The following is a 23,888-nucleotide window of genomic DNA, read 5'->3' as shown; positions in this document are numbered from 1 at the left end:
GAATGTTATCTGCCAGCTAACCCTCGTGTCCGACTTCTTTGGAGTAGGTCGTGTTCAGTACCGACTTCTGGGACGAAGGCTGGTACTGGAGGGGGGCCAACCCTTTGGGTTGGGCTTCTTTACTTAGATCTTGGGCCCTATTTATTGGGCCAGGGTATGAACAAAAATATTTTCCAAATTGATTTCGAAAACCCAGTAAACGAGAGAAGGAAAAAGGATAAAAAATTTTGACTAGAGTTAATTGTTTAGCATTACGCCATTAACATTTAAATAATCGTACGTTATAAGATACTTAATTAATTCTCGTAGAAAAAATTCACTTCAGTTAAAAACTTAAAATGGGTAAAATCAACGTTCGCTTGACATAACATTTCATTAAATAAGTTCAATGATACAAATATTATCTGCAGGGAGAAAAGTTCTTCCATCTCAAGGACTTGCAAGTTTCTTCCTATTTTCCCCCTGCTAAAATGTTGTTAGTTCCATTTTCTGAACTCTGATGAAACAAAAACTTGCGTGTTGCAATCGTGGGCAGTGTGAAGTGTAAACTACGTTTGAAAAATAATATATGTATAAGCTCAACAAATTCTTCGTTACTAAGTATGTGATATTGTGCTTTGCTGGTTGGCTTTTTCAGCCTCAAGCTTCCTTAACATCGATGAACTCAGCTTAACTTCACCCAAACCTCCAGAGACCAAATCTACAACTTCAATCTGCATAAGATCCACAGAAACAATTTATAATATGTCATAGAAAATAAAATAAAATAAACAGCTATACCTTTAACTGTGAAAGGCCTCTTTCAGCTCTTTTCCTGTTTACTGCTAGTCCACCGGGCACTGTCTCTTTGCTGTAAGATAACCAAGTCGAGTCAGGTATGAAACAATCAGTAATGACAATTTGGAAGTCATAAAATCACTTCTGTTTATGAACCTGCTCAGTTATCTATCAGAGCAACACTCTAATTATCACGATCAGCAACATCAGGAAACAACAAATAAAAATGGCATAACACAAGCTTGCAAATTACAAACCTTACAACCACAGCCTCCAAATCCCCATCCACGATAGAAGGTCCATAAGGATCTGTGATTGGTACAGCTTGCACTTCCAGTTCTGGCTTGATAGACTGCATGTTTTTGCAAACCAATTCAAATAAAAATTTATATAAGACTTTTTTTCTTTCACATTAATCTTAAATAATTATACTATGCAATTGACGCATGGATGCAGATTAGGACATCATTCATTTTCTTGCCCATCCACCCTCAGAAACTAACAATACAAAGGCACACCACTTAAAATAGACATGCATATGTCAACAAAATAATAAAATAACTTCATCCATCATGAAGAGGGTAAACTTTTCTTGGTTAATAATTATATGTAAGAGCGTAAGGAAAACTGTCATTGCCTCTGTACCTTTATGAAGGTTTCAACATTGCGTATCCTTTCCTCAATGGGTTGTATCAGTTCAGCAAACTGCAAAGTGGAGAACGATCATATAAGGAAATTTCAAATCTAAAAGCAAAAGCAAAACCTGAAGAGATGAGGATAAGAGGCTCTTTTGTGAGTATAATCCATAGACAAAAAATTATAACTTGGTAATAAGGTGATCTTTCATCTTATAGTGTTACCACTTAACAAGCTCAATTATACAATGTTTAAATTAACGACTATGCTACATGTACACCAAAACCAGCCACTAAAGTCAGCCATCAGTATAAAATACATGTTGAAATACAAATACACTACACACATTAAAAATAAATTAAACCACACATGTATTTATACACAACTACATTAGTGGCTAATTTTAGTGGCTGATTTTGGTGTACAAATAGCATTTTTGTTAAATTAATGAGCTCCTGTACAATTTAATAGAGAAGCTTTTGTAAAATAAAAAAAATAATCCCCAAATTTCAAAACTGAATTCTCTACCAAAAAAATTTCAAGACAAAAAATTTAAGTGCTTAACAGTTTCGTCAGTTTAAGCATGATACTCAGTTCCACTGCTTGAAATTTTGCACATTGACTACTGAAATTACTCTGTAATTTGAATTCAAGCATACTTTTCCAATTAATTTGATCAATCCGAAAATAATTTGACTGAGACACCAATAGTAAGTTACAAGAGTCCAGTGAGAGAAGATGACACCGAAAGAGGGGGGAAAAAATGAAACAATTAAAGGCTGATTGTTTCTTTCTTGTGCTAACTCTCAAGTCTCAACTAATGAATGATCATGTCCTGGAGTAACAGGCTCTTTAGCCATGACTTTCCATAACACAAACCTTACCTGATTAAAGTTAAAGATACAACCGTGTGGAGCAGATAAAAAAGGGTCACATTTTCAATAGAACTAAGAGGGTAAAAAGAATCCACCTTGCAACAAATCAGCCGGTTCAAAAAATTAAATGTTATATAAACACATCCAAATCAAGATTTGGTTGAACCTATTATATGTAAAGTGTAAAAAAAAAAAAAGGCTAACCTGCTTCTTTGCGAGCATAGGTCCATCGCAAACTCCGATCACAATCCGCTGCCTTGCCAATTTTGCTGAAGCCTGCTAAAAAGGTTTCAACATTTCGCATTACATAGATATATAATCTGGAAATTTCTAAATGAGAGAGAGAGAGAGAGAGAGAGAGAGACAGACGGTGAGGAAGAGGCGGTGGCCATCGTGCAATCGGTCAAAGGTGCCGCCGTTGACCACAGCTTGGTAGGTGTTGGGGGGAGAGAGGGTGGGAAGCAGCATGGGATCATCTTGAGCGGCCATTGGAATAGCTTATATTCAAAACAAGAAAAGGCGAACACATTGATGCACCATTTCTGCTGATCTCAAAACATAACTATTTCTAGTTCTAGTGTTACTTACCGTCAGCCTCGCTTTTCTTCTGCTGCAGGTTCAACATAACAGCAGAGGCGTCTCCTCCACGACGTGCGATTCGAAAACAATGGGCCTGAGCTACACAGCTCAAAACATAAGATTGAAGCTGCAATTATACTACTGCGGCTAGATGAAAAATTGTAATGAGTAAAATGAGCCCAAATAGTCCAATTAAAATAGTTTTACTAGTAATTAATCTACTATAAATAAATAGATACAGTAATTAGTAAGAATGTAATTGCAATGAATGATTTTAGTGATTGATTCCTATCTCTTAAATGCTTCCTCCTTACATTGGGGCTTTCATTGGCCACCATTTTCCATTTTCACGGTGGTTTGGCGATCTCACCTCTAATGGAGCAAATTGGAAGTGTAGTTGAGTATTTTACTGCCTTTTTATCTTAGGTTCAAAAATTGGATTTGAATGATGCTGATATATTGAAGAATTTTCTCAATGGATGAACAATTATATCCACAGAGAAATTATCTTTGATGATCCTAAAACTCTTCGGGGTGCATTTTATTTAGCAAAATTTTATGAAGAAAGATGGAAAACTCCTTTTTCAGAAATTTCAAAGCCAAAATTATTATATCAATACCAGATCCAGATTCAAAAAAAATTCATCAACAGAAATTACATATCAATCACAATATCAAATTCCAGATTCAGAATTTCAAGCAAAAATTCAAATCCAGTGTTCCATAGTAGACACAACAGAAAAGCCATCAACAGAACACGAAATCAGAAAATTAGAAGCCGAATCATCAATCGAAATTCAAGATCAAGCGAAATTACAGACTGCGGATACAGAAATTACAACCTCAAGAATTCAACAATCTAATTCAACACCTCAACATCAGTTTTTAGCATCAAAACAACAATTCCATATCTGCAATGGGAGATTCTGATTCAGGAATCGACCTACCTGAATGCCAAAACACGACCTCTGAACGCCGGCGATAGTACGTGGTGGGAACAGAACCAGCTGAGGAAGACGACGTCGTCCACGGCGGCAGAACCACTTGGAACAGCGGCGGCAGATCTATTGGATCTGGAACCGACACCAAAGCCGTCTTGCTGGTTCACGGACGCGGCGGTCGTAGGCTAAACAGCTGCGAGAAAGACAGCGACGAACGACCCGGTGGCAAGCGGCGCCTCTGCGAAGGGAAAGCTCGCAACGACCCGAGTTGACGAAGCGACGAAGATGAGAGGAGGCGTTCTGTTCCGTCGTGTTCCCTCAATCGTGGCCAAGCCACCACTACTCCTGGCGGCGGTATTTCGTGAAGTTGAGACCGAACAGAGACTAAGGCTCACGCAACTGGCAGTAGCAGCTTCGGGAGAAGACGGAGAAAACGCAACAGAGAACAACAGTGAGGGAGGAAGGAGAAGGAGGAACCGGAGACGAACGGTAAACAAATAATTATGCCCCATGCTTATGCCCCAAACTGTGACGTGTGTAATTGTGTCACTGTATGTCTATGTCTCTCTCAGATGTTTTGTGCGCTCTGAAAGGCTATTTGTTTTTAAATGGACAAATATGATGTGTTAGCGTTATTCATGGATATAAATAAATTGAGTATTTTTTCATGTCGAGATAAAAAATTTAAGGTTGAATTTCATAATAAAATTTTACGAATATATAAATTTGAGATTTAAATTTATAATTTTAAAAAATAAAAAATTATAAATATAAATCTAATTTTTAAATATTTTTATTTTTAAATTTGATCTTCTTATTTTTTATATTTGTTTAATAATTTTGTAATATATCTCATATCTTCATGGTACAATAAAATACATCTTTTTTTAATATTAAAAATAAAAAGCACCGTAAATTAATGTTGTTCTTTTATTTCATCTCAGTTTATTTTTATTTTATTATTTTTTAAATTTAATAATAATAATAATAATAATAATTCAAATTACATTGTCTCCTCATATTTATCTATGAAGTTGTGATTTCGAGTCTCTCTATCTTTGGTATAAAAAAAAAAAACTTACAAGTTACAATAATAATAATAATAATAATAATAATAATAAACTTACAAGTTACAATACTTATATAAAATGTGATTAATATTAAATTGTTTTGGAAGCAACTAGATTTGTCAATGTTGGATATGTCACACTGTATTCTACGCTTTAAACATAACTTTATTATAATAGTAATAGTTTTCTTTTTATATATATAAATATAAGTATATAACCATGTTGTGTCTATATTTATGGAGAATTTATTTATCTATTTATATTTTACAAAAATTGATAATAAAGTATTTTATATTCAAGCCATGATACATAAATTCTTTACATTTTTACTATATAAATATATTATTGTATATATCATTCTATTATAAAACTAAATAGATCCTTCCTTTCAATTTCAATATTAAATTCTCGTAACAATTTTCATAATAATTAGCTAGTTTATGCTATTAGATTTTTTTTAACAATATTAATGTCCTCTTAATTAATATTTTATAACAGTTCTTATAATAATTAACAAAGTAACTTTATATATATTTTCGTATATTAGGCTGCGTTTCTTTATAAAAACAGGACATTAAAATAGAGATACAGAGATATAAAATTGTATTTGGTAGATAAGATATGGATAGAAATATTGTGTCCAGAGATTGAACTAGTGTATTTTTGTCCATTCTCACAAAAAAAAGACACTAACAAAAGATACAATTTAGTTTTTATTTTTTCTTTTATTATTCTTGTTAAATTTTCATAATTATACTTTTTATTATTACATTTATCTTCTCAAATTTTTTGAATAAAAAAATAGAATAAATTAGATTTTCATAATTTGTTATACTTTATTATTAAATAGAATATAAGAATACTAAATTATGTGTCTCTATGCTTTATATCTTGTTCTTAGTATTTTGTCTTATCTTATTCTTAAAAACAAACGCAGTCTTAAAAATAATATTTAAAGTCATAATAATGATGATTGATGACAAATATTATATTAAAATTTGTCAAGAAAATAGTGATAAAGAGAATGAGTTATAAAATTAATATTATAATATAAAGCATTGCATATTATAAGATATTTAAAATAAGAGAACAAAAAATGTTATATAAAATTATGGTTAAGTACGATCTTGGTTTTTAAGGTAAAGATCGGAAAAATTTTTCATTTTCCAACCTCTTTTTACATACAAAATCGTCCCTAAGATTTAACTTGTTTTAAAATTGTCCTTACTTAGGATCCAAAATCGTACGAAAGTAGTGGCGAAAGCGGAGGAAGAGGTGGATTCGTGGACAACTTCTTGGCGAAAGTGGAGGAAGAGGTGGATTCGTGGACAACTTCTTCTTTCCTTTCCCTTCTTCTTCTTCCTTTCTTCCTTCGTAAGACTGTAAGAGCAGAAACACTCTCTTTTTCTCTTATTTTTTTCTTTTTTATTTTTTTTTTTTTTGTTATGAGTAATTTGCTCCGAAAATTTTAATATTTAAGTAAAAATGACGATTTTAAAACTTGGTTTTAAACTTTAGGGACGATTTTGTATAAAAAAAGATTGGGGACGAAAAAAATTTTCGATCTATACTTTATAGACCAAAATCGTACTTAATCCTAAAATTACTATCAAAGATACTTAAAAAATTAATTCATAATTAAAAAATCATTAAAAATAATAATTACTAGTTTAAAAATCTAACCTTTGAACTGATTCAAATAGTCATTAAACATTATTTTATTTTATGTTAATATTTGTGTTTTAATTTTATCTAATAAAACATATAATATATTTATACTTATCAAAATAATGAATATTATATATATATATGAAACTATAATTTTTGAAATAAAAATTAATAAAAATACAACCATACTATATACATAAAAAAAAACAATCACGTACATAAAATACTTATTAAAATATAAGATACACATTGAAAATAAAACTATATATTTTTTTGGTGACTAAACAAGGAAAGAAACAAAACAAAAAACTATTCTAAATCTGAGCGGATGATTCGTTGGAGATCAACACTAGGCTCAGACCAAATAACATGATTAGAGTTACTCTTGGCACCATATTTAGCCATCCAATCCGCAGCTCTATTTGCTTCTCGGGACACCCATTCAACGTGAACAAGCCAAGGACGAGATAAAAGCTCCTGAATCTTGTGAACCAAATCTGTTACTTCAGATAGATACCCACTTGTAAGCTCATGCATGATGGGCAGAATGTCAAGGCAATCTGTTTCACATATAATATCCCTCAAACCGCAATCCCAAGCTAAAACCAGCCCCCTCCAAGCAGCAAATAATTCACATCTAATTATAGACCAAGGGGAAATGCTTCCAGAGCAGCCCGAGATCCAATCTCCCTTAGAATCTCTAATAATACACCCAAATCCCGCTAAATTTGAATCCATATACAAGCTTGCATCACAATTAACTTTAAAACTATTGCCTACCGGTGGTTCCCAACACAGGCAATTTCGGAGAGACCTAAAGGCATTGCTTCGATTCCTGTAAACCTGTAAGTCCTTGGCGGTAATTCTGGCCAAGGCAACAACCTTATGGTCTGTCCAAGGGTTGTCAGTGTTGAATATGTCATTGCACCTATGTCTCCATACCCACCAAAGCCCTGCACCAAAGGACGCCTCATTGTTAGCCAAGGCCTTCCGAAACCACTCTTCAAGAGCAGTACCAGCCGTTGAGTCCAGGATACTAGGATCCAATATATACCAGATTGTCTTTGATCGTTCACAGTCTCTAAGGCAATGCTCCATAGTCTCCTGCGCCTTGTTACATCTCTTACACATATCTGAAGAAGCTAAATGCCGCTTGAATCGAAAGGTCTCAGTTGGTAGAGCATCATGTAAGCTAAGCCACATAGTAAATTTGAACTTCTCTGGAATGTTTGTGTTCCACAACCAGTTCCAATTACTGTTGGCATTCCAATTTAATGTTTTCTTTAATAACCATCTGTAACCCTCCCTTGCACTATACTTTTTTGTTGCTGCAGGCCACCACTCCCACTGTGGCTCCAACTCAGTCAAACTAGGATATCTCAGACCACAAATAAACTGCTTAATCTCATGCGGAATAGGCGTGGTAAGACTATCAACCTCCCAAGACACCCCTTTCCACAAGTCAGCCACCATGAAATCTGATTCAGAAATATGTACATAAGGAACAAGGTTGCAAAGCTTACCAAAAGGAGTCCACTCATCATACCAAACTGATTTGTGGACATCTCCAATATTCCAATGAAGCCCTTCCTTGAGATGCTCATAGGCACTAACAATGTTCTTCCAGGTAGCCGATGAAGAATTTCTACTGTTTCCGTTCATACCAGATTGATTCCTGAGATATTTATGCTTCAGAACCTGCACCCATAACTTCTCACTATTATTTAGACAATCCCATACCAACTTTCCCAGAAGCGCCATGTTAGCACAGGAAGTATCCCTAATACCCAATCCTCCTGCCTTTTTAGGAGTTATGGCGACCTCCCACCTGACCAGAGGCAGCCCTTTTCCAGTCGCTTGACCTTTCCACAAGAATTGTCTCATCAAGGAATCAATTTTATTACATGCATACTTCGGGAGAAGAGAAATTTGCATTTCATAAACTGGGATAGAGGCCACAACCGATTTAACAAGACAAAGCCTCCCTGCCTTATTCAGTAGGCGTCCTTTCCAACTGGAGAGCTTTCTCGAAATTTTTTCAATAATCTCCTGAGCCGTCTTCCTGGAAGCTCTGGCATGACCGATGTTAATTCCCAGGTATTTACCCAAATCATTGCAGAACCGGATGTTAGAGACCCCTGAGAGAACCTCTTTTCTCCTCTTTGACACCCTCTTGGAACACTGGGCCTTTGACTTATGAAGATTTACCTTTAAACCTGACGCTCTAGAAAACAAGTCCAAACAATGCATGACCTCTATTACTTGAGCTTTTGATGCCTTACAGAAAAGCAAAAGATCATCTGCAAACATCAAATGAGAGAGTCGTGGTCCATTCCTAGAAACCGCAACTGGGTTCCACAAACCTTGGGAAACTCTATGAGAGATAAAGCAGGCAAGCATTTCCATACAGAGTACAAATAGATAAGGAGACATAGGATCTCCTTGCCTCAACCCTCTCTTCGGATTGAAATTTTGGAGCCTGTTCCCATTCCACAAAACTGCCAACGAAGAGGAAGTCACACAATTCAATATAAGATTAATGGTAGCCTTTGGAAACCCAAACCGGACCAAAGTAGCTTCCAGAAAACGCCAGTCTACCCTGTCATAAGCTTTTTCCAAATCAATCTTGAATGCCATGGTCCCTTTTCGAGACTTGGTGTTCCTCATGAAGTGCATAATCTCTTGAGCAATGATAATATTCTCTGTGGTTCCTCTTCCTGGAATGAACCCTCCTTGCAAAGGACCAATGATCTCCGACAGGAAAGGTCTGAACCTGTTAACTAGAACCTTTGTGACAATTTTATAAATTACATTACATAAGCTAATAGGCCGAAACTCCCGTAAGGAAGAGGGAACTTCCACTTTAGGAATTAGAACAATGAGAGTATCGAAAATAGCCGCATTCAATGGCTCACCCTCAAAGGCTCGCTTGACCAGTCTACACACATCGTTGCTAAGAGAGTCCCAGAACTCTTTGTAGAAAATTGCTTGAAATCCATCTGGCCCTGGGGCTTTAAATGAACTCATAGTCATCACAGCTCTTTTAACCTCTTCAGACGTCACCGGTTCCACTAACTTTCGACAAGCCTCAGTACTAAGAGACGGGCAAGGAAAAGGCCCCATGGCGTCCAGGTCAATATCCTCCCTTGTAGAAAAGAGCTTTTGAAAGAAAGAATTTGCCGCCAGTTCTAGAGTCGTAGTCTCCGTGGTCCAAGACCCATCCTCCAAAAATAACCCATGAATTTTGTTCCTCTTTCTCCTGATAACTGTCTGCAGATGAAAAAATTTTGTATTTCTGTCTCCACATCTCACCCATTGTTCTCTAGATTTTTGATACCACAACAACTCTTCTTGAAGAAGGACAGCATTCAGTTCCTGATGCAAAACTTGCTCTTTGATCCTAAGCTGTTGATCCTCCCGACTTTCCAGAGTAATCTGAACGTCATTCAAAATCCTCTCCAACTCCCTTTTCTTAACAAAAATATTGCCAAAAACCTTTTTATTGAAGCTAGTTGCATCTTTTTGAACCTCCAACAAACATTTAACTACATCCGGAGCTCCTCTATTCCAAGCTGTATCAACAACATTCCTAAAAAGAGGATGAGTCATCCACGCAGCCTGGAATCTGAACGGACGATGGCCCTTGGTAGCCCTCTTTGCCATCTTGCACCTAGTGAATAATGGGCAATGATCAGAGTGAAGGCGCGCCAGCACCTCAGTATAAGCCTCTGGAAACATTAGTCGCCAGTCCTGGTTGATGACTGCTCTATCAAGCTTCTTGGCCACCTGCACCCCACCTTTCACCTTCCTGTACCAAGTGAATCTTCTCCCAATAGCCCCCATATCAAATAGCCCACAATCCTCCAATGTTTCCGCAAATTGTTCTGCTCTGGCAAGTCTAAATTGCCCCCCTCTAACTTCACTCTGCAACAAAACATCATTAAAGTCCCCTAACATAATCCAAGGTCCGTGGATCATATTAGCAATCCTTGTCAAGTCACCCCACAGTTCTTTACGCCGATGTATATGCGGATTAGCATACACCGCACTGCAGTAACTAGATGTATTGCCCATAGTGATTTCAAAACTGATACATTGATCAACTACATCCAATACTCTCACAGAAATATTTGAATTAGAACATAGAACCCAGATACCCCCACTATGACCATTAGCCTCAACAATACCAACACCCTGGTAACCTAGATTATTCCAAAAAGATTTCATCCTCTCGAAAGCAATATGGGTTTCAAACAGAATGAAAAAAGTAGGATGAAATTTATTCGCTAACTCCTTACTATGAACCCGGGCCAATTTATTAGAGGCACCTCTAATATTCCAAAATAGGAAGCTTAAATCTAAATAATCCATAAAACAATTTGTATTGTAAAAAGGACCAACCTCAGCTGAAGTCCCTAACGAGATGATGAAGATCCACCATCATATCCCCCTGAGCCTTGCTTGTCCTTGTCCGGTTGTTGCCCGGGTTGTCTGTGTCCCTCCACTGACAACCCTTCCAATTTGCCGATTTGCTGCTTGCTGGTGTCGCCAAGGCAGTCCAGAGTCGACGGCGAATTCTGCAAAGAAGAAGGGCGCAACCTCTTGTGTCCGTTTTTGATAATGGCAGTGAAAGTCGGCACCGCAACGGAGACAGATTTGCCCTTCACCCCTTTGCTGTTTGGAAGATGCCATGCGTGCCTTAGATCCGCTAACCGACCCGGTCTTCACCCCTGATTCGGCTCCTCTCATACGTAGCCCAAAGTCACGGTTCTGGTCCAATTTCTGATTTGAGCGCACCGGCATTTTATCTTTAGATGTTTGTTGGGCTTTGTTTGATTGGCTCAATTTTCCTCTCCTTTTGCCGCTGACTTTGGTCCAGCCAGTCTCATTTTCCAAATGCTGGGACCCCACTTCCTTCCCATGCAACGTATCATCTAATTCCTCCCCAATTTCTGCAACTATCACTGACTCTTTGGGATTGCATCCAAATTCAAAAATTTTCTCTTTTGAAGCTTCCTGTGGCTGCACCACCCGGGCCGCCGTCTCAGTCACTGATGTTTCCTTTCGATCCACCCTTTCCGAATCTATTGGGGTCATTCTGCAGTCAGTTGCTGGATGCCCGAAACAATTGCACTTGTCACAAATAAGGTGTAAGCATTCATACTCCACCTTATATTCAAACTCATCGACAATCACACTCCGGACCACCGGCAAACCAAGATTAATTTGCACGCAAGCCCGAGCAAATTTTCCCCTTTCCGCCAACTTAGTAGCCAGATCCACCTTGACTGGTCTTCCCACAGCAGAAGCGATTCTCATCATGGCTTTATCCTGATAGTACCATATGCTCAAACCAGAGATTCGAATCCAAACCATAGTCTCCCCGAAAGTGTCCTCACAAGGTTTAAAATCCGGTGTCCATGGCTTGACCGCAATATAGTGACCGAAGATCATCCATGGCCCCCCTAGTAAAACCTTCTCTCGATCGTCCATGCGATCAAATTTAACGAGGAAGTACCCAAAACCCACATCCAAGATTTCATATCCACCGGTGATCCTCCATACCCCTTTCAATTTGTGAAACATGGCCGTGTAACTAAGGTTTTTTCCAAGAACCTTAATCACAATTGCTTCCTTGTATGGTTCAGAAAGGATGTTCCTAGCCTCGGAGAAGCAAACTCTTGGAGGCATAGGATCTCCTTGTTTTCCAGTGACCACTGCCATGGAATCCTCATCTAGAGTTTCAGCCCGATTTATCCCTGTGGCTACCGTAGAACCAATAACCTTGTCACGGAACGAAATCTTGGAAGTCACCCTGGAACTAAGGAAATAAAACTATATATATATATATATATATATATAACGTTTTTAATAAAGACAATCTTAAACATTATATAAATAATTAATGACTCTTAGAATTTTCATAAATTTATAATGTATTTTTCATGTAATTAAATTTTTATTATTTTAAAAAATGTTTTTTATTTATATTTATAATTATGTATTTAAAATTATTTCATAATATTTATTAATTGCTTCTCATTTATTTGAATCCGCGGATCATAGTTGTAAGAACCGGACCGGACCGGTCGGTTCGACCGGAAAACCGGTGAACCGATAATCTAGCCGGTTCGATTAGAGCTTTGAACCAAAGAAGGATTCAAACCGGTCAAAACCGGGCGGTTCGACACAAACCGGCCGGTCTTATAGTGCTCCCAATATCCAAAAATGCATACAGGGAGTGTCAAACCCAGGTCTCTTTGGAAAGTTCCATCAAGGAACGCCACCAAGCTGAGGTATTCACTTGTAATTTTATATGCTAATTAATTTATATATTATATACAAACACAACTGGATTATTTCATATTTAGTTTTATATTCAATTTTTTTTAATTCTTTAGAATTTATAAAATTATTAAAATAAGTATCAAATATTTTAATATTTACATTTACATATTAAAATATTAGTAAAGATATTTATTTTAACTTTTTTAGAGTATTGAATTAGTAGGTTTTCGAAGATTTCGACTTAGGACTAATTAGTAAGGACATATAAATATCACCATTAAATTTCACATGATAAATTAATGGAGGGACATAATGTGTTCATCGTTTACTATCTTGAATGGCTAAATTGGTACTTTATTTTTTTTTCAATAGCTAATTAATCTGAAGTCGAAAATTTTAAAGATCTAATTGTCAATTTATTCAATTTTTTACTATTTTATATTTTTTATTTATGTACGACCGGTTCTATCGGTTCAACCAGTGATCCAACGGTTGAACCAGTGACCCAGTGATCCAGTAACCTGACCGGTTCGATCACCGGTTCGGTTCTGACAACTATGCCGCGGATAGTTATTCTAGTATTGACATAAAAACAGTCGAATATCAAGTACTTATATAAGTTTGGACTTTGCTACCAGAGATGTATCTACCACAACAGAATGAGGCAACCAAGTTTAGATGGCTATGGAAACAACATATACCACAAAAGCTATTTGACACAAATACAACCCACGTGAATAATACCTAAAATCCACATGAACAATACACCCACCTGAACAATGCCCAAATGTGTGGGATTACAAAATTTGCAGAATTTCAAGAACCAGGGACAAACAAATACTGTTATTTCTGCTTGCAAATCACGTGAGAACCTATGTTTCTCTTACTATATTTGAATCTGAAGCATCTAAGAGCTGAACAAACATGCATTCTGATGGACTCAAACTTCAGAAATCACTTCATAATCTGTCGACCCAGTCGAAAATACTATCTTGAGAGTAAAAATTCAGATTCTGCATCCAAAGTGAGAATCGTAGAGCTTGTTAGTAAATGTACAAACTCAAAATCAAAGATACAGGGAGCAGGGTAACTGGATGCTTACTGAAAGATCAAAATCTGGGGGAGTACCCAAGTCAAGGGTATCAAGAACGGAAGTTCCGTATGATAAACCATCATTCCCAAGCATATCGTTTGGAATCATTATCATGGTTTCCGTTCCAGAAATATCTAGTAGAGATGATGAATCGAATATTTCATTGCAGAACAAGATGTCATCCAAGCCATCAAAGTCGAAGTTTTCCACAGCCTGCGATTCACCTGCCAGCCATGCAGGGTCACCAGCATTGTTCTGATCCAGAACATCACATTGTGGGACACATTTCACATCCTAGTTCAAAAAGTTCAAATTTTATAAACTAAATGTGGACAAGTTTTAGATAAAACAAAGCGTAGAACTTGTTCCATCAGTCATACATAAATACATGTTGAAAGCCAAGTTAATCCTTAGATTATGTGCGAACTAGTTAGGGAGGAAATATATCAGATTTGACTTCTCTTTTCCATTTGATTTTTCTAGAAGATGATTTAACAGTTGTATTAATAATTATGAAATACAGCTACTACCTGAGTGAATGGAAGTTCAGTTTCGTCAATATTATCATCATTGTCAACAAAATTTCCAGCTCTAGGTGGATTTGGGGGATTTGGTTTCGGAGTTCTAGGACTGGTTCGGGATGCTATACAGTTGGAATCATCAGCCAATCGATTCTCATTTTTCTCATTCTGGTCAGAATCTTCGACCGCTGGATTCTCCTCATTTTTCTCAGTTTGCTTCTGAAAAATCTTTGAAACCACATATTCACCGTTCTTCTCCTCTTCATCAGTTCCTAAATGATATTGGTGCATCACCCAATTCGTTTTATCAGGTTTGGACCCTTTCTTAGGTCTTATATAAAGAACCATGATCTTCTTAAAGCCCTTATGCACTCCATCCTCCAATATAGCTTTTGTCTTACCAGTCTTATGCCACCGTACATGCTCTTCAGTCAAACATTGATGATGAATCTTTCGACGCTTCCGTTGACCAGTAGTATAGGCATTGGTTGTTCTATGAAAGAAATGGGCACTGCTCCCATCTTTCTTGACACCTGAAATAAAACAGTCATGATGATTAGAGACATAGCTCCAGAAAAGTGGGCCAATGTAGGTCCACAAGAAAAACTCAATATTCAGAACACATAAGGGATTATGAAATGATTATCATTCATAAAAGCAACATCATTAAGTTCGGCAAGCATAAACCTGTTGATCCCTAACCCTCAACATATAACAGTAAAAGCAACATGTAATGTATTTCAAACATGGCAATTAACATGATCTGAACATTGATTGGGTTTTGCTTTATAGTGCAAAACACAAGTCTGATAAGGTCAATGTGAAAGGATTCTTTTCTGTATCACATGTTTAATGTTTAAATTTTTGGAAGCAAAAGCATAGAGAAACCTCACCTGGAAGATTTTCTGGATGTGTATAGCAAATACCTTCTTCTTCTTCTATTGTTGGAATGAACTCATTAATAAACATATGCAGCTGAGCATTTCCAATGCCACATTTTCCTGCTAAATGTTCTAGGAGTTCTACATCAGAAGGATCAAACTTCACACCAACAGGAAAGCCAGGCCACTCAGTAGAAACCTATTTAAAAAAATAAATAGAAGAAGAAGAAGAAATATTCATAACTAAACATCTGCAATCATTCAAACCCATGCCAAAATTTTCTAGAATTCAATCCTGGTATGATGGTGAAGTTTGCAAACTCACACAAGCACAACATCAAATAAACGAAGGAATTGTATTAGCCAAAAGTTAAAGGGTTTTACTAAAGGGCACAACTTAAGATTAGTATTAGTAGAAAGTCTTAAATGTTTTATTTTAATAGATGCACAACATTTGCATTGAAAACTAAACTCTACACATTTTTCTATAATAACTTTCTTAATTCGTAACTTTAACATGTGCCCTTGTTAGCTAAATCCAAAGTTAAAAAGTAAAATATAGGGAAAAGAGAATGGATCATAACAAAACTGCAAATGATCATTGAAGGCTTTATTATATAAAAGCCAGTCCATTGCCTCTATGTTGACTCCGTGTTGAGTTGTGTGTGTCAATTTACCTAACAACTATAAAATGAGAATGAATATTATGCTGAATTTTAACGTACATCACGGTTATCAATACGGTAATGGCAGTTTGGACAATCACGATATGCCCCACAATCTTTGATTTGATCAGCTGGAGATAAATTAGTGCTTTTCACTTTCTTTGCAAATCCACCTATGTCAATAAGCCAGCTCCTGCCAAATAAAATAGCAAACATTCCTAAGTTCATCATACCATTGGAAGATAAAGAAGAGATTGTTAGCTGAAGAACTTTAAAAGCATAACTAGATTTAAATAAAAGTGTGAAAATTCAGCTTCTTTACATGATAAATACGAAAATGGAATAAATAATTAGGAATAACAATGGCGAATTTCTAGGTCAAATACAGTTAAAGAGAAGTAGAAATGAAGTCAAATGAAAAAAAGAAACAAAGTCACAGGGAATTCTGTACTGCACAGAATCCGGAGGCCAGAAGCCAGTAATGTCAATATGAGGTTTTCTAACGAAAGATGGGATAGGAAGAGTTTGAAGAGTAATGAGAAGGGCTTGTAGAGTGAAAGAGAGTCATATAATTATGATTCAATTACCTTTTACTCTTCAAACCTTTCACTTCTTTCCCTTCCCCTTCTAAACCTCAATTCACAAACACAGCTTAAAGATTCCATGACCACAAAAACACAGCATATTACAGATGTAATCAAAATTAGAAATGCATGGCAAGGAGTAAATTAGAAGGGCAAGATACCAGGAAACTCATTATTAATCATTTACAACATAGTGAGATTTTCACCATGAAATTCCCTTCAGAAAGCTTTTTCTTCACCAACAGCTTCAATCAGGGTAGAAAAAAGGACTCATACAAAGCCAAAGCACAAAATGTAACTTCTTGTGTAAGAACATAGTATACTGTGACTAACACTGTCATAATGTCATTTGAAATATTCCAATAAGGATTCATGTAATCATGTTCAGCAATCAGGACCACTTCAAGAAACACTTTGTTTACTTTAATTGGAACAAGAGAAAAAAGTAGCAGCAGCTATTTACCAAACTCAAGCATGTCAAACCCTACACTACAGACTACAGTTTGCTTTCCAAAAACTGAAGCACGTCCATGTCAATAACCCCAAAATAGGAAAATAAAATGCCACAAAATGTATCCAAACCACAATTAAGTTAAAATAAAAAATCAAAAATGATTTTTTAAGAAAAAAAATGAAAGCGTAACACACACACAAAAGTTACTAAGGAAGAAAACGTGTATCTCATTATGCAATGTGGCCATATCTGAATCTGATTCTAAAACCTCACCTAGCCATTGCAGAGAGGAAGAGGAAGAAGCTTGAGCTGAAGCAGAACTGTGGAGAGTATTGAGCTTCAGCATCGGTTTCCCATTTTCAATCGACAGAGAGACAAAGAAAGCGACAGTCGGTAGAGTGAGCGGGAAATTGTAGCCTGGGGTTTTTGTTGGTAATGGGAAGAGACTGTGCATTCGAACCTGTGCTTCGTCATTGCTGTTCTGTCGAAGAAGTGAGCCAAAGCAAAACCGAGCCTATTGGTTCGGATATCGAGTCAGAAAGAGAAAATCGAGTTTCGTAAAGACGCAAACCGTGTAAGGGCCAGAATTACAAGTTTAACCTTGCATCCTTGGTCGCCAAGCTAAAAAAGGGCAAATCAGTAAATATAAAGTAACGTTAAAGATTCTTGCATTGTTTACCCCAATCACTTTTCATATGGAGTACTTAATGGCAGGGTTAGGACGGTTAAAATTGGCCAAACATAGAAATTATGTCATTTGAGTAATAATTTATTGGCACTGTTTATTTATTTACACGGCAAATTTAAGGAAAAAAAATAAAATAAAGGCAAACTTATATCTAAAATTAACTTTATCTAAACTTTGGGTTAAACGGATTTTGGATTAAATGAATTGAGTTGAGTTAATTCAAAAAAAATAATAGGTTAGTCTAAAGATTAAACAGGCAATTTATTTAATTTATTTGCATTTAAAAAAATATTTTTAATTAATATTTTTTTATTCAATTCAAAAATTCGATCTATCAACTAACAAAATATTTATTTAAATTTTTTTCACTTAAAAATTATATTTTTTGAAAAAATATTTTTTTAAAAATAAATTAAAAGGTTAAACGAACTATTGAATTGACTATAAATAGTTTAGACTGAAAAATTATGACTCATAAATAAATAGACTTAGCGGACTAAACTTAAAATGGCTAGACTAATCCGTTTAACAACCCTACTCTATGAAGTACGGATACTTCGCTGAATTGTCGTATTTGTGTGTCGGACACATTTCGAACATGACACTCATCTGACACGCGTGTCTGCCGTATTCAATAGTGTCTTAATAAAAAATAAAAAAATTTTCATCAGACACGTTTGGACACACCTAATTACCATCATGTGTCAGTATGTCCAACTTTATTCTTAACATGTATATTGTTGTAATAAATTTAGAAATAATATATATTATTATTTATTAAAACAAAAAAATATTTTAAATACTTTATATAAATAAAATAAGATATTAAAAATTTAATTTATATTTTAATATCATTACTATTTTTCTAAAAAATACTTCAAATTTTATATATATACATATTTCTGTATCTTATAAAAATTTAAAATTCATGTATTTACGAATCTCATGTTGTGTACATCATAGACCCTACTTAATGACCAAAGGCTAAAAGCTTTTAAGTTGCATTACAAAATAAGGATTAAGTTCTTTTAGAGTAAAAAATTGATAAAATTGTTGTAAAACAACTAAATAAATAAGGATGAGGTAATATAAAATAAAATAAAGAAGTATAATTAGATAATTCTAGTAGTAGTATTTATCACAATTACTATCTCAATATAATAGAGATAGTTAATATGTTTACTAATATTATATATTGTGATGTATATAAGAGAGAAAGAAGTATTGCAACGTAAAAAAGAGGGAGAATTGTTTATTGCTGTGTATAGTGTTTCTCAGTTGCTTCTCTATTTATAGGCAAGGAAGTCTTACATTTTTCAACTTCATTAATTTGGTTTGCCTTGACAAGTTAAGTATTGAGAATAAAACCAGCTTCCCATATTAATGGGCATCCATCTTGACCATTTTAATCTTATCATCACAACACTCCCCCTTGGATGTCCATTCAGTATTATGCCTCGTTAAAATCTTACTAAAGAAAAACCCAATGGGAAAAAACCTTTAGTAAAGGAAAAATAGTACAATATTCTTTGATGGGGACTGCCTCATTAAAAATCTTGTCAAAAAAAATCCAATGAAAAAAAACCTGATCAAGGAAAAAAGAGTACAGTCTCCCCCTCTTGTCGACATCATTTAATGTCTCAAAATCGGCGCATCCAAATCTCATGTACTAATTTTTCAAAGGAGGATTTTGGGAGTGACTTTGTGAATAAATCTGCCAGATTGTCACTTGAACAGATCTGTTGGATATCACTTGTCCCTTGATTTTGAAGATCATGAGTGAAGAAGAATTTGGGAGAAATATACTTTGTTCTATCACCTTTAATGTATCCACATTTAAGTTGAGTAATGCATGTTGTATTATCTTCAAACAGGACAGTTGGAGCTATCTTATGATCAATCAATCCACATGATGACATAATATATTGAATCAAACTCATGAGCCAAAAATACTTGCGACTAGCTTCATGTATCGCGAGTATTTCAGCATGATTAGAGAAGGTTGCTGCTATCGTCTATTTCGTGGATCTCCATGATATAGCTGTACCACTATATGTGAACATATATCCTTTTTGAGATTTTCTTTTATGTGGATCAGACAAATATCCAGCATCTGCATAGCCAACTAATTGTGACTTGGATTCATATGGATAATACAATCTCATGTCAACCGTTCCTCGAAGATATCGAAAGATTTGTTTAATTCCATTCCAATGTCTTCTGGTTAGAGAAGAACTATACCTTACTAGTAAATTCACAGCAAATGATATATTGAGACGTGAATTATTAGCAAGATACATTAGTGCTCCAATGGCACTAAGATATGGTATTTCAGGACCAAGGATATCTTCATTTTCTTCCTTAGGATGGAATTAATCCTTTTCCACATTCAAAGATCTTACGATCATTGGGGTACTTAATGGATGTGACTTATCCATATAAAATCTCTTCAAGATCTTTTCTGTGTATGTTGTTTGATAAATAAAGATCCTATTTTTCATATGCTCGATCTGCAAGTCGAGACAAAATTTAGTCTTTCCAAGATCTTTCATGTCAAACTCTTCTTTTAGAGTTTTTATAATTGTTGGAATAATTTCTTCAGGAGTTCCAATGATATTTAAATCATCAACGTACACAGCAATTATAATGAATCCAGATACAGATTTCTTTACGAAAACACATGGGCAGATATCATCATTCTTAAATCCGTTTTTGGTCAGATACTCAGTAAGACGATTATACCACATTCGTCCAGATTGCTTTAGACCATATAAAGATCTTTACAATTTGACTAAGTATAATCCTTGCGAATATTCATTGGATGGTTTAGATATCTTCAGTCCTTCAGGAACTTTCATATAGATATCACGATCTAATGAGCCGTATAAGTAGGCTGTTACCACATCCATTAAATGCATATGTAGTTTATGATATGCGGATAAACTGACCAAATAACGCAATGTTAATGCATCCACTACAGGGGAATATGTTTTCTCATAATCTATACTGGGCCTTTGTGAAAAACCTTGTGCCACAAGTCGGGCTTTATAGCACACAACTTCATTTGTCTCATTTCGTTTTCTCACAAATATCCATCGGTATCCAACAGGTTTTACATCTTCAGGTGTACGGACTACAGGTCCAAAGACTTCACGTTTTGCAAGTGAGTCTAACTCAGCCTTCATGGCTTCTTTCCATTTTGGTCAATCATTCCTTTGTCGACATTCTTCGACTGATCTTGGCTTAAGATCCTTACTTTCATGCATGATAGTTAATGCCACATTATATGCAAATATTTCATTGACAATTGTCTTATTTCGATCCCATTTCTCTCCTGTAAAGACATAATTTATCGAGATATCGTCATTTTCACAACTTTCAGGTACCTGAACGTCTTCTGGCATTAAAACTATATCAGAATTTTGGACAACTGCAGGTGTCTTTACTATGTCTTTTTCAACAGGAATAGTATTTACCTCTTTTCTTTTTCAAGAATTTTTGCCTTTGGAACCGACAGGCCTGCCACGCTTCTGGCATGAGTTTGCTTCAGTGGCTACTTGTCCTACTGGGAAATCAATTCGAATTGGGGCATTTTTCGCTGGTATATAAGATTTGGTTATCCTCTTTGTATCGGAAAATGCATCAGGCAATTCATTTGCTATTCTTTGCAAATGTATAATCTTTTGAACTTCTAGTTCACATTGCCCTGATTGAGGATCTAAATGCATCAATGATGATGCATTTCAATTAAGTTCCTTTTAAGGAAGCTTATTCTCTCCCCTAATGTTGGAAATTTTGATTCATCAAAATGACAATCTATAAACCGGGCTTTAAATACATCTCCAGTTTGTATCTTAAGATACCTCACTATAGAGGGATAATCATATCCAATATATATCCCCAATTTTCTTTGGGGTCCCATTTTGGTGCGATTAGGTAGTGCAATGGGAACATATATTGCACACCCAAATATTCTTAAATGGGAAACATTTGGCTGCTGGCCAAAAGCTAATTGCATAGAAGAGAACTGATGGTAACTCGTTGGCCTCAAAAGAATAAGTGCTGCGGCATGTAAATAGCACGCCCCAAACCGAGGTTGGGAGATTTGTTCTCATAAGTAAGGGTCTAGCAATGAGGCGTTTAATAAGTGATTCTGCTAACTCATTTTGTGTGTGAACATAAGCTACTGGATGTTCAACACTTATTCTATTAGCCATACAATAAACATCAAATTCTTGGGAAGTAAATTCACCAGCATTATCAAGACAAATTACTTTGATTGAATTTTCTGGAAACTGTGCTTTTAATCAAATAATTTGAGCCAGTAATCTCGCAAATGCCAGGTTGCGAGAAGACAATAAGCACACATGTGACCATCTCGAAGATGCGTCTATTAGGACCATAAAATATCTAAAGATCTACATGGTGGATGAATAGGTCCACATATATCGCCTTGAATCCTTTCTAGGAATTCAGGGGACTCAAATCCAATCTTTATTGGTGATGGCCTTAAAATTAACTTCCCCTGAGAACATGCAGCACAACAGAATTCACTAAATTTAAGAATCTTCTGGTTCTTTAGTGAATGTCCATGGGAGTTTTCAATAATTCTCTGCATCATGGTTGTTCCTGGATGACCCAATCGGTCGTGCCAAGTTATGAATTCATTTGGGCTAGTAAACTACTGGTTTACAGTGGCATGTGATTCAATTGCACTAATCTTGACATAATATAACCCAGATGAAAGTGAGGGTAACTTTTCTAATATAACCTTTTTATTTAAATCATGAGTTGTGATACATAAGTACGCATGATTTTCCTCATTCATAGTTTCAATATGATATCTATTTCGGCGAATATCTTTGAAACTCAACAAGTTCCTCAGAGACTTGGTAGATAATAGTGCATTATTTATTACGAATTTTGTTCCTCCAGAAAACAAAATTATAGCTCTTCCGGAGCCTTCTATCACATTGCCTGAGCCAATAATAATATTAACATATTCTTCTTTTGGCACAAGATGAGTAAAATATATATCACTTTTAAGAATAGTGTGCAAACTTGCACTATCCGCAAGTCAAATATCTTCACAATATGCCCTTACTATTTTTCTTCAAAGGCAAATAATAATAATAATAATAATAATAATAATAATAAGAATAATAATAATAAAATGAGTAAAAGTACATGCACAGTAAAATTATTCACATGAATACTTAACAAACACACATATTAAATTATTTCATCATTGATCAAATAGCCAATATTTCCTTTAGGATCCTCAAAGAAATTAGATACATCATAATGAGTGGTGGAATTTTCATAATTTGAAACAAAATTTGTTTCCTTTCCTTTGTCATCCTTTTTCAAGGATGCTTGATAAAGATCAACTAGGTACCTTGAGATACGACAGATACGTTACTAATGGCCCTTTCCACCACAACGGAAGCATTTATCCTCAATTGATTTACTTTGCCCATTGTTTCTTTTTTTATCCCACTTCTGGTGAGATCCTTTCTTATGAACATAATTCATTTTCCTTCCATAAATTTTCTTGCTACTAAAATTTTGCCATTTACCTCTTCTGGGGTTATGATTTGCCGCATTTACTTCAGGAAATGGGGCGGCACCAGCTGGGCGCGTTTCATGATTTTTTAAGAGTAACTCATTGTTGCGCTCAGCAACAAGAAGGCAAGAAATTAGCTCAAAAAATATTTAAATCATTTTTCTCGATACTGCTGCTGCAGGAGCACATTCGAAACAGAAGGTCGAGAAAGTTTTCTATAACATATCGGGCTTGAGGAAGTATCACATGGTTGTACCTTTCTTCAAGGTCTTTCCACAGATTTGCAGGATCTTTTAATGTGAGATATTCATTTTTCAATTACACGTCAAGATGACGACAAAGAAAAATAATGATTTTGGCTTTATTCTTCTGGGATGTATTATTTTCAGCCTTAATGGTATCTCCAAGATCCATTGAATCAAGATCAAGTATCCATGATAAATAATTATGTCCAGATATATCAAGAGCATTAAATTCAAGATGAGAGAGCTTCGACACAATAAAAATTTGTTACCTGGAGTCTTCTAAAATTTGGTTAGAGTCTCGTGCTGATAACGTGTTGTAAAACAACTAAATAAATAAGGATGAAGTAATATAAAATA

The 23,888-nt window shown here is 35.4% G+C and overlaps 2 protein-coding genes across 4 annotated transcripts; both read right to left on the bottom strand.

Annotated features, from left to right (window-relative positions):
- Positions 1-339: 339 nt before the first annotated feature.
- LOC112755188 (phosphopantetheine adenylyltransferase) lies at positions 340-4,428 on the bottom strand. Of its 3 annotated transcripts, none has more exons than XM_025803124.2 (8): positions 3,815-4,428; positions 2,877-2,966; positions 2,658-2,785; positions 2,493-2,564; positions 1,423-1,482; positions 1,035-1,129; positions 781-850; positions 340-713 (listed from the first exon to the last, which is right to left on the bottom strand). In XM_025803124.2, exons 2-8 carry the CDS (start codon positions 2,911-2,913, stop codon positions 597-599), a joined length of 579 nt encoding a protein of 192 aa, XP_025658909.1. In that variant the 5' UTR covers positions 2,914-2,966; positions 3,815-4,428; the 3' UTR covers positions 340-596. The 3 variants fall into 3 exon arrangements, with proteins under 3 accessions (XP_025658909.1, XP_025658910.1, XP_025658911.1); XM_025803125.3 differs by having other exon boundaries at positions 2,877-2,961; XM_025803126.3 differs by having other exon boundaries at positions 2,877-3,014; positions 3,815-4,387.
- Positions 4,429-13,415: 8,987 nt separating this feature from the next.
- Positions 13,416-17,531, bottom strand: LOC112755187 (SUPPRESSOR OF GAMMA RESPONSE 1). The gene is made up of 6 exons (XM_025803123.3): positions 17,306-17,531; positions 16,055-16,187; positions 15,342-15,528; positions 14,458-14,981; positions 13,937-14,221; positions 13,416-13,847 (listed from the first exon to the last, which is right to left on the bottom strand). The coding sequence occupies exons 1-6, from the start codon at positions 17,311-17,313 to the stop codon at positions 13,794-13,796; spliced, it is 1,191 nt and encodes a 396-aa protein (XP_025658908.1). The 5' UTR covers positions 17,314-17,531; the 3' UTR covers positions 13,416-13,793.
- Positions 17,532-23,888: the final 6,357 nt, after the last annotated feature.

The sequence above is a fragment of the Arachis hypogaea genome, chromosome 16 (genome assembly GCF_003086295.3).
Source record: "Arachis hypogaea cultivar Tifrunner chromosome 16, arahy.Tifrunner.gnm2.J5K5, whole genome shotgun sequence".
Taxonomy (NCBI): Eukaryota; Viridiplantae; Streptophyta; class Magnoliopsida; order Fabales; family Fabaceae; genus Arachis; species Arachis hypogaea.
Note: the sequence above shows the minus strand (reverse complement) of the source record. Positions and strands in the feature narration are given on the sequence as shown.

Bases quoted from the DNA above. Each gene is read 5' to 3' on its own strand.
- LOC112755188 (XM_025803124.2), bottom strand. From the start codon at position 2,913: ATGTTGAACCTGCAGCAGAAGAAAAGCGAGGCTGACG. The intron at 1,130-1,422 runs GTACAGAGGCAA...AAAAACATGCAG, and splicing joins ATGTTGAAACCTTCATAAAG to TCTATCAAGCCAGAACTGGA. The intron at 714-780 runs GTATAGCTGTTT...GATCTTATGCAG, and splicing joins GAGGCCTTTCACAGTTAAAG to ATTGAAGTTGTAGATTTGGT.
- LOC112755187 (XM_025803123.3), bottom strand. The intron at 14,982-15,341 runs GTGAGGTTTCTC...GTTTTATTTCAG, and splicing joins ACATCCAGAAAATCTTCCAG to GTGTCAAGAAAGATGGGAGC. The intron at 13,848-13,936 runs GTAAGCATCCAG...CTTTGGATGCAG, and splicing joins CCCCAGATTTTGATCTTTCA to AATCTGAATTTTTACTCTCA.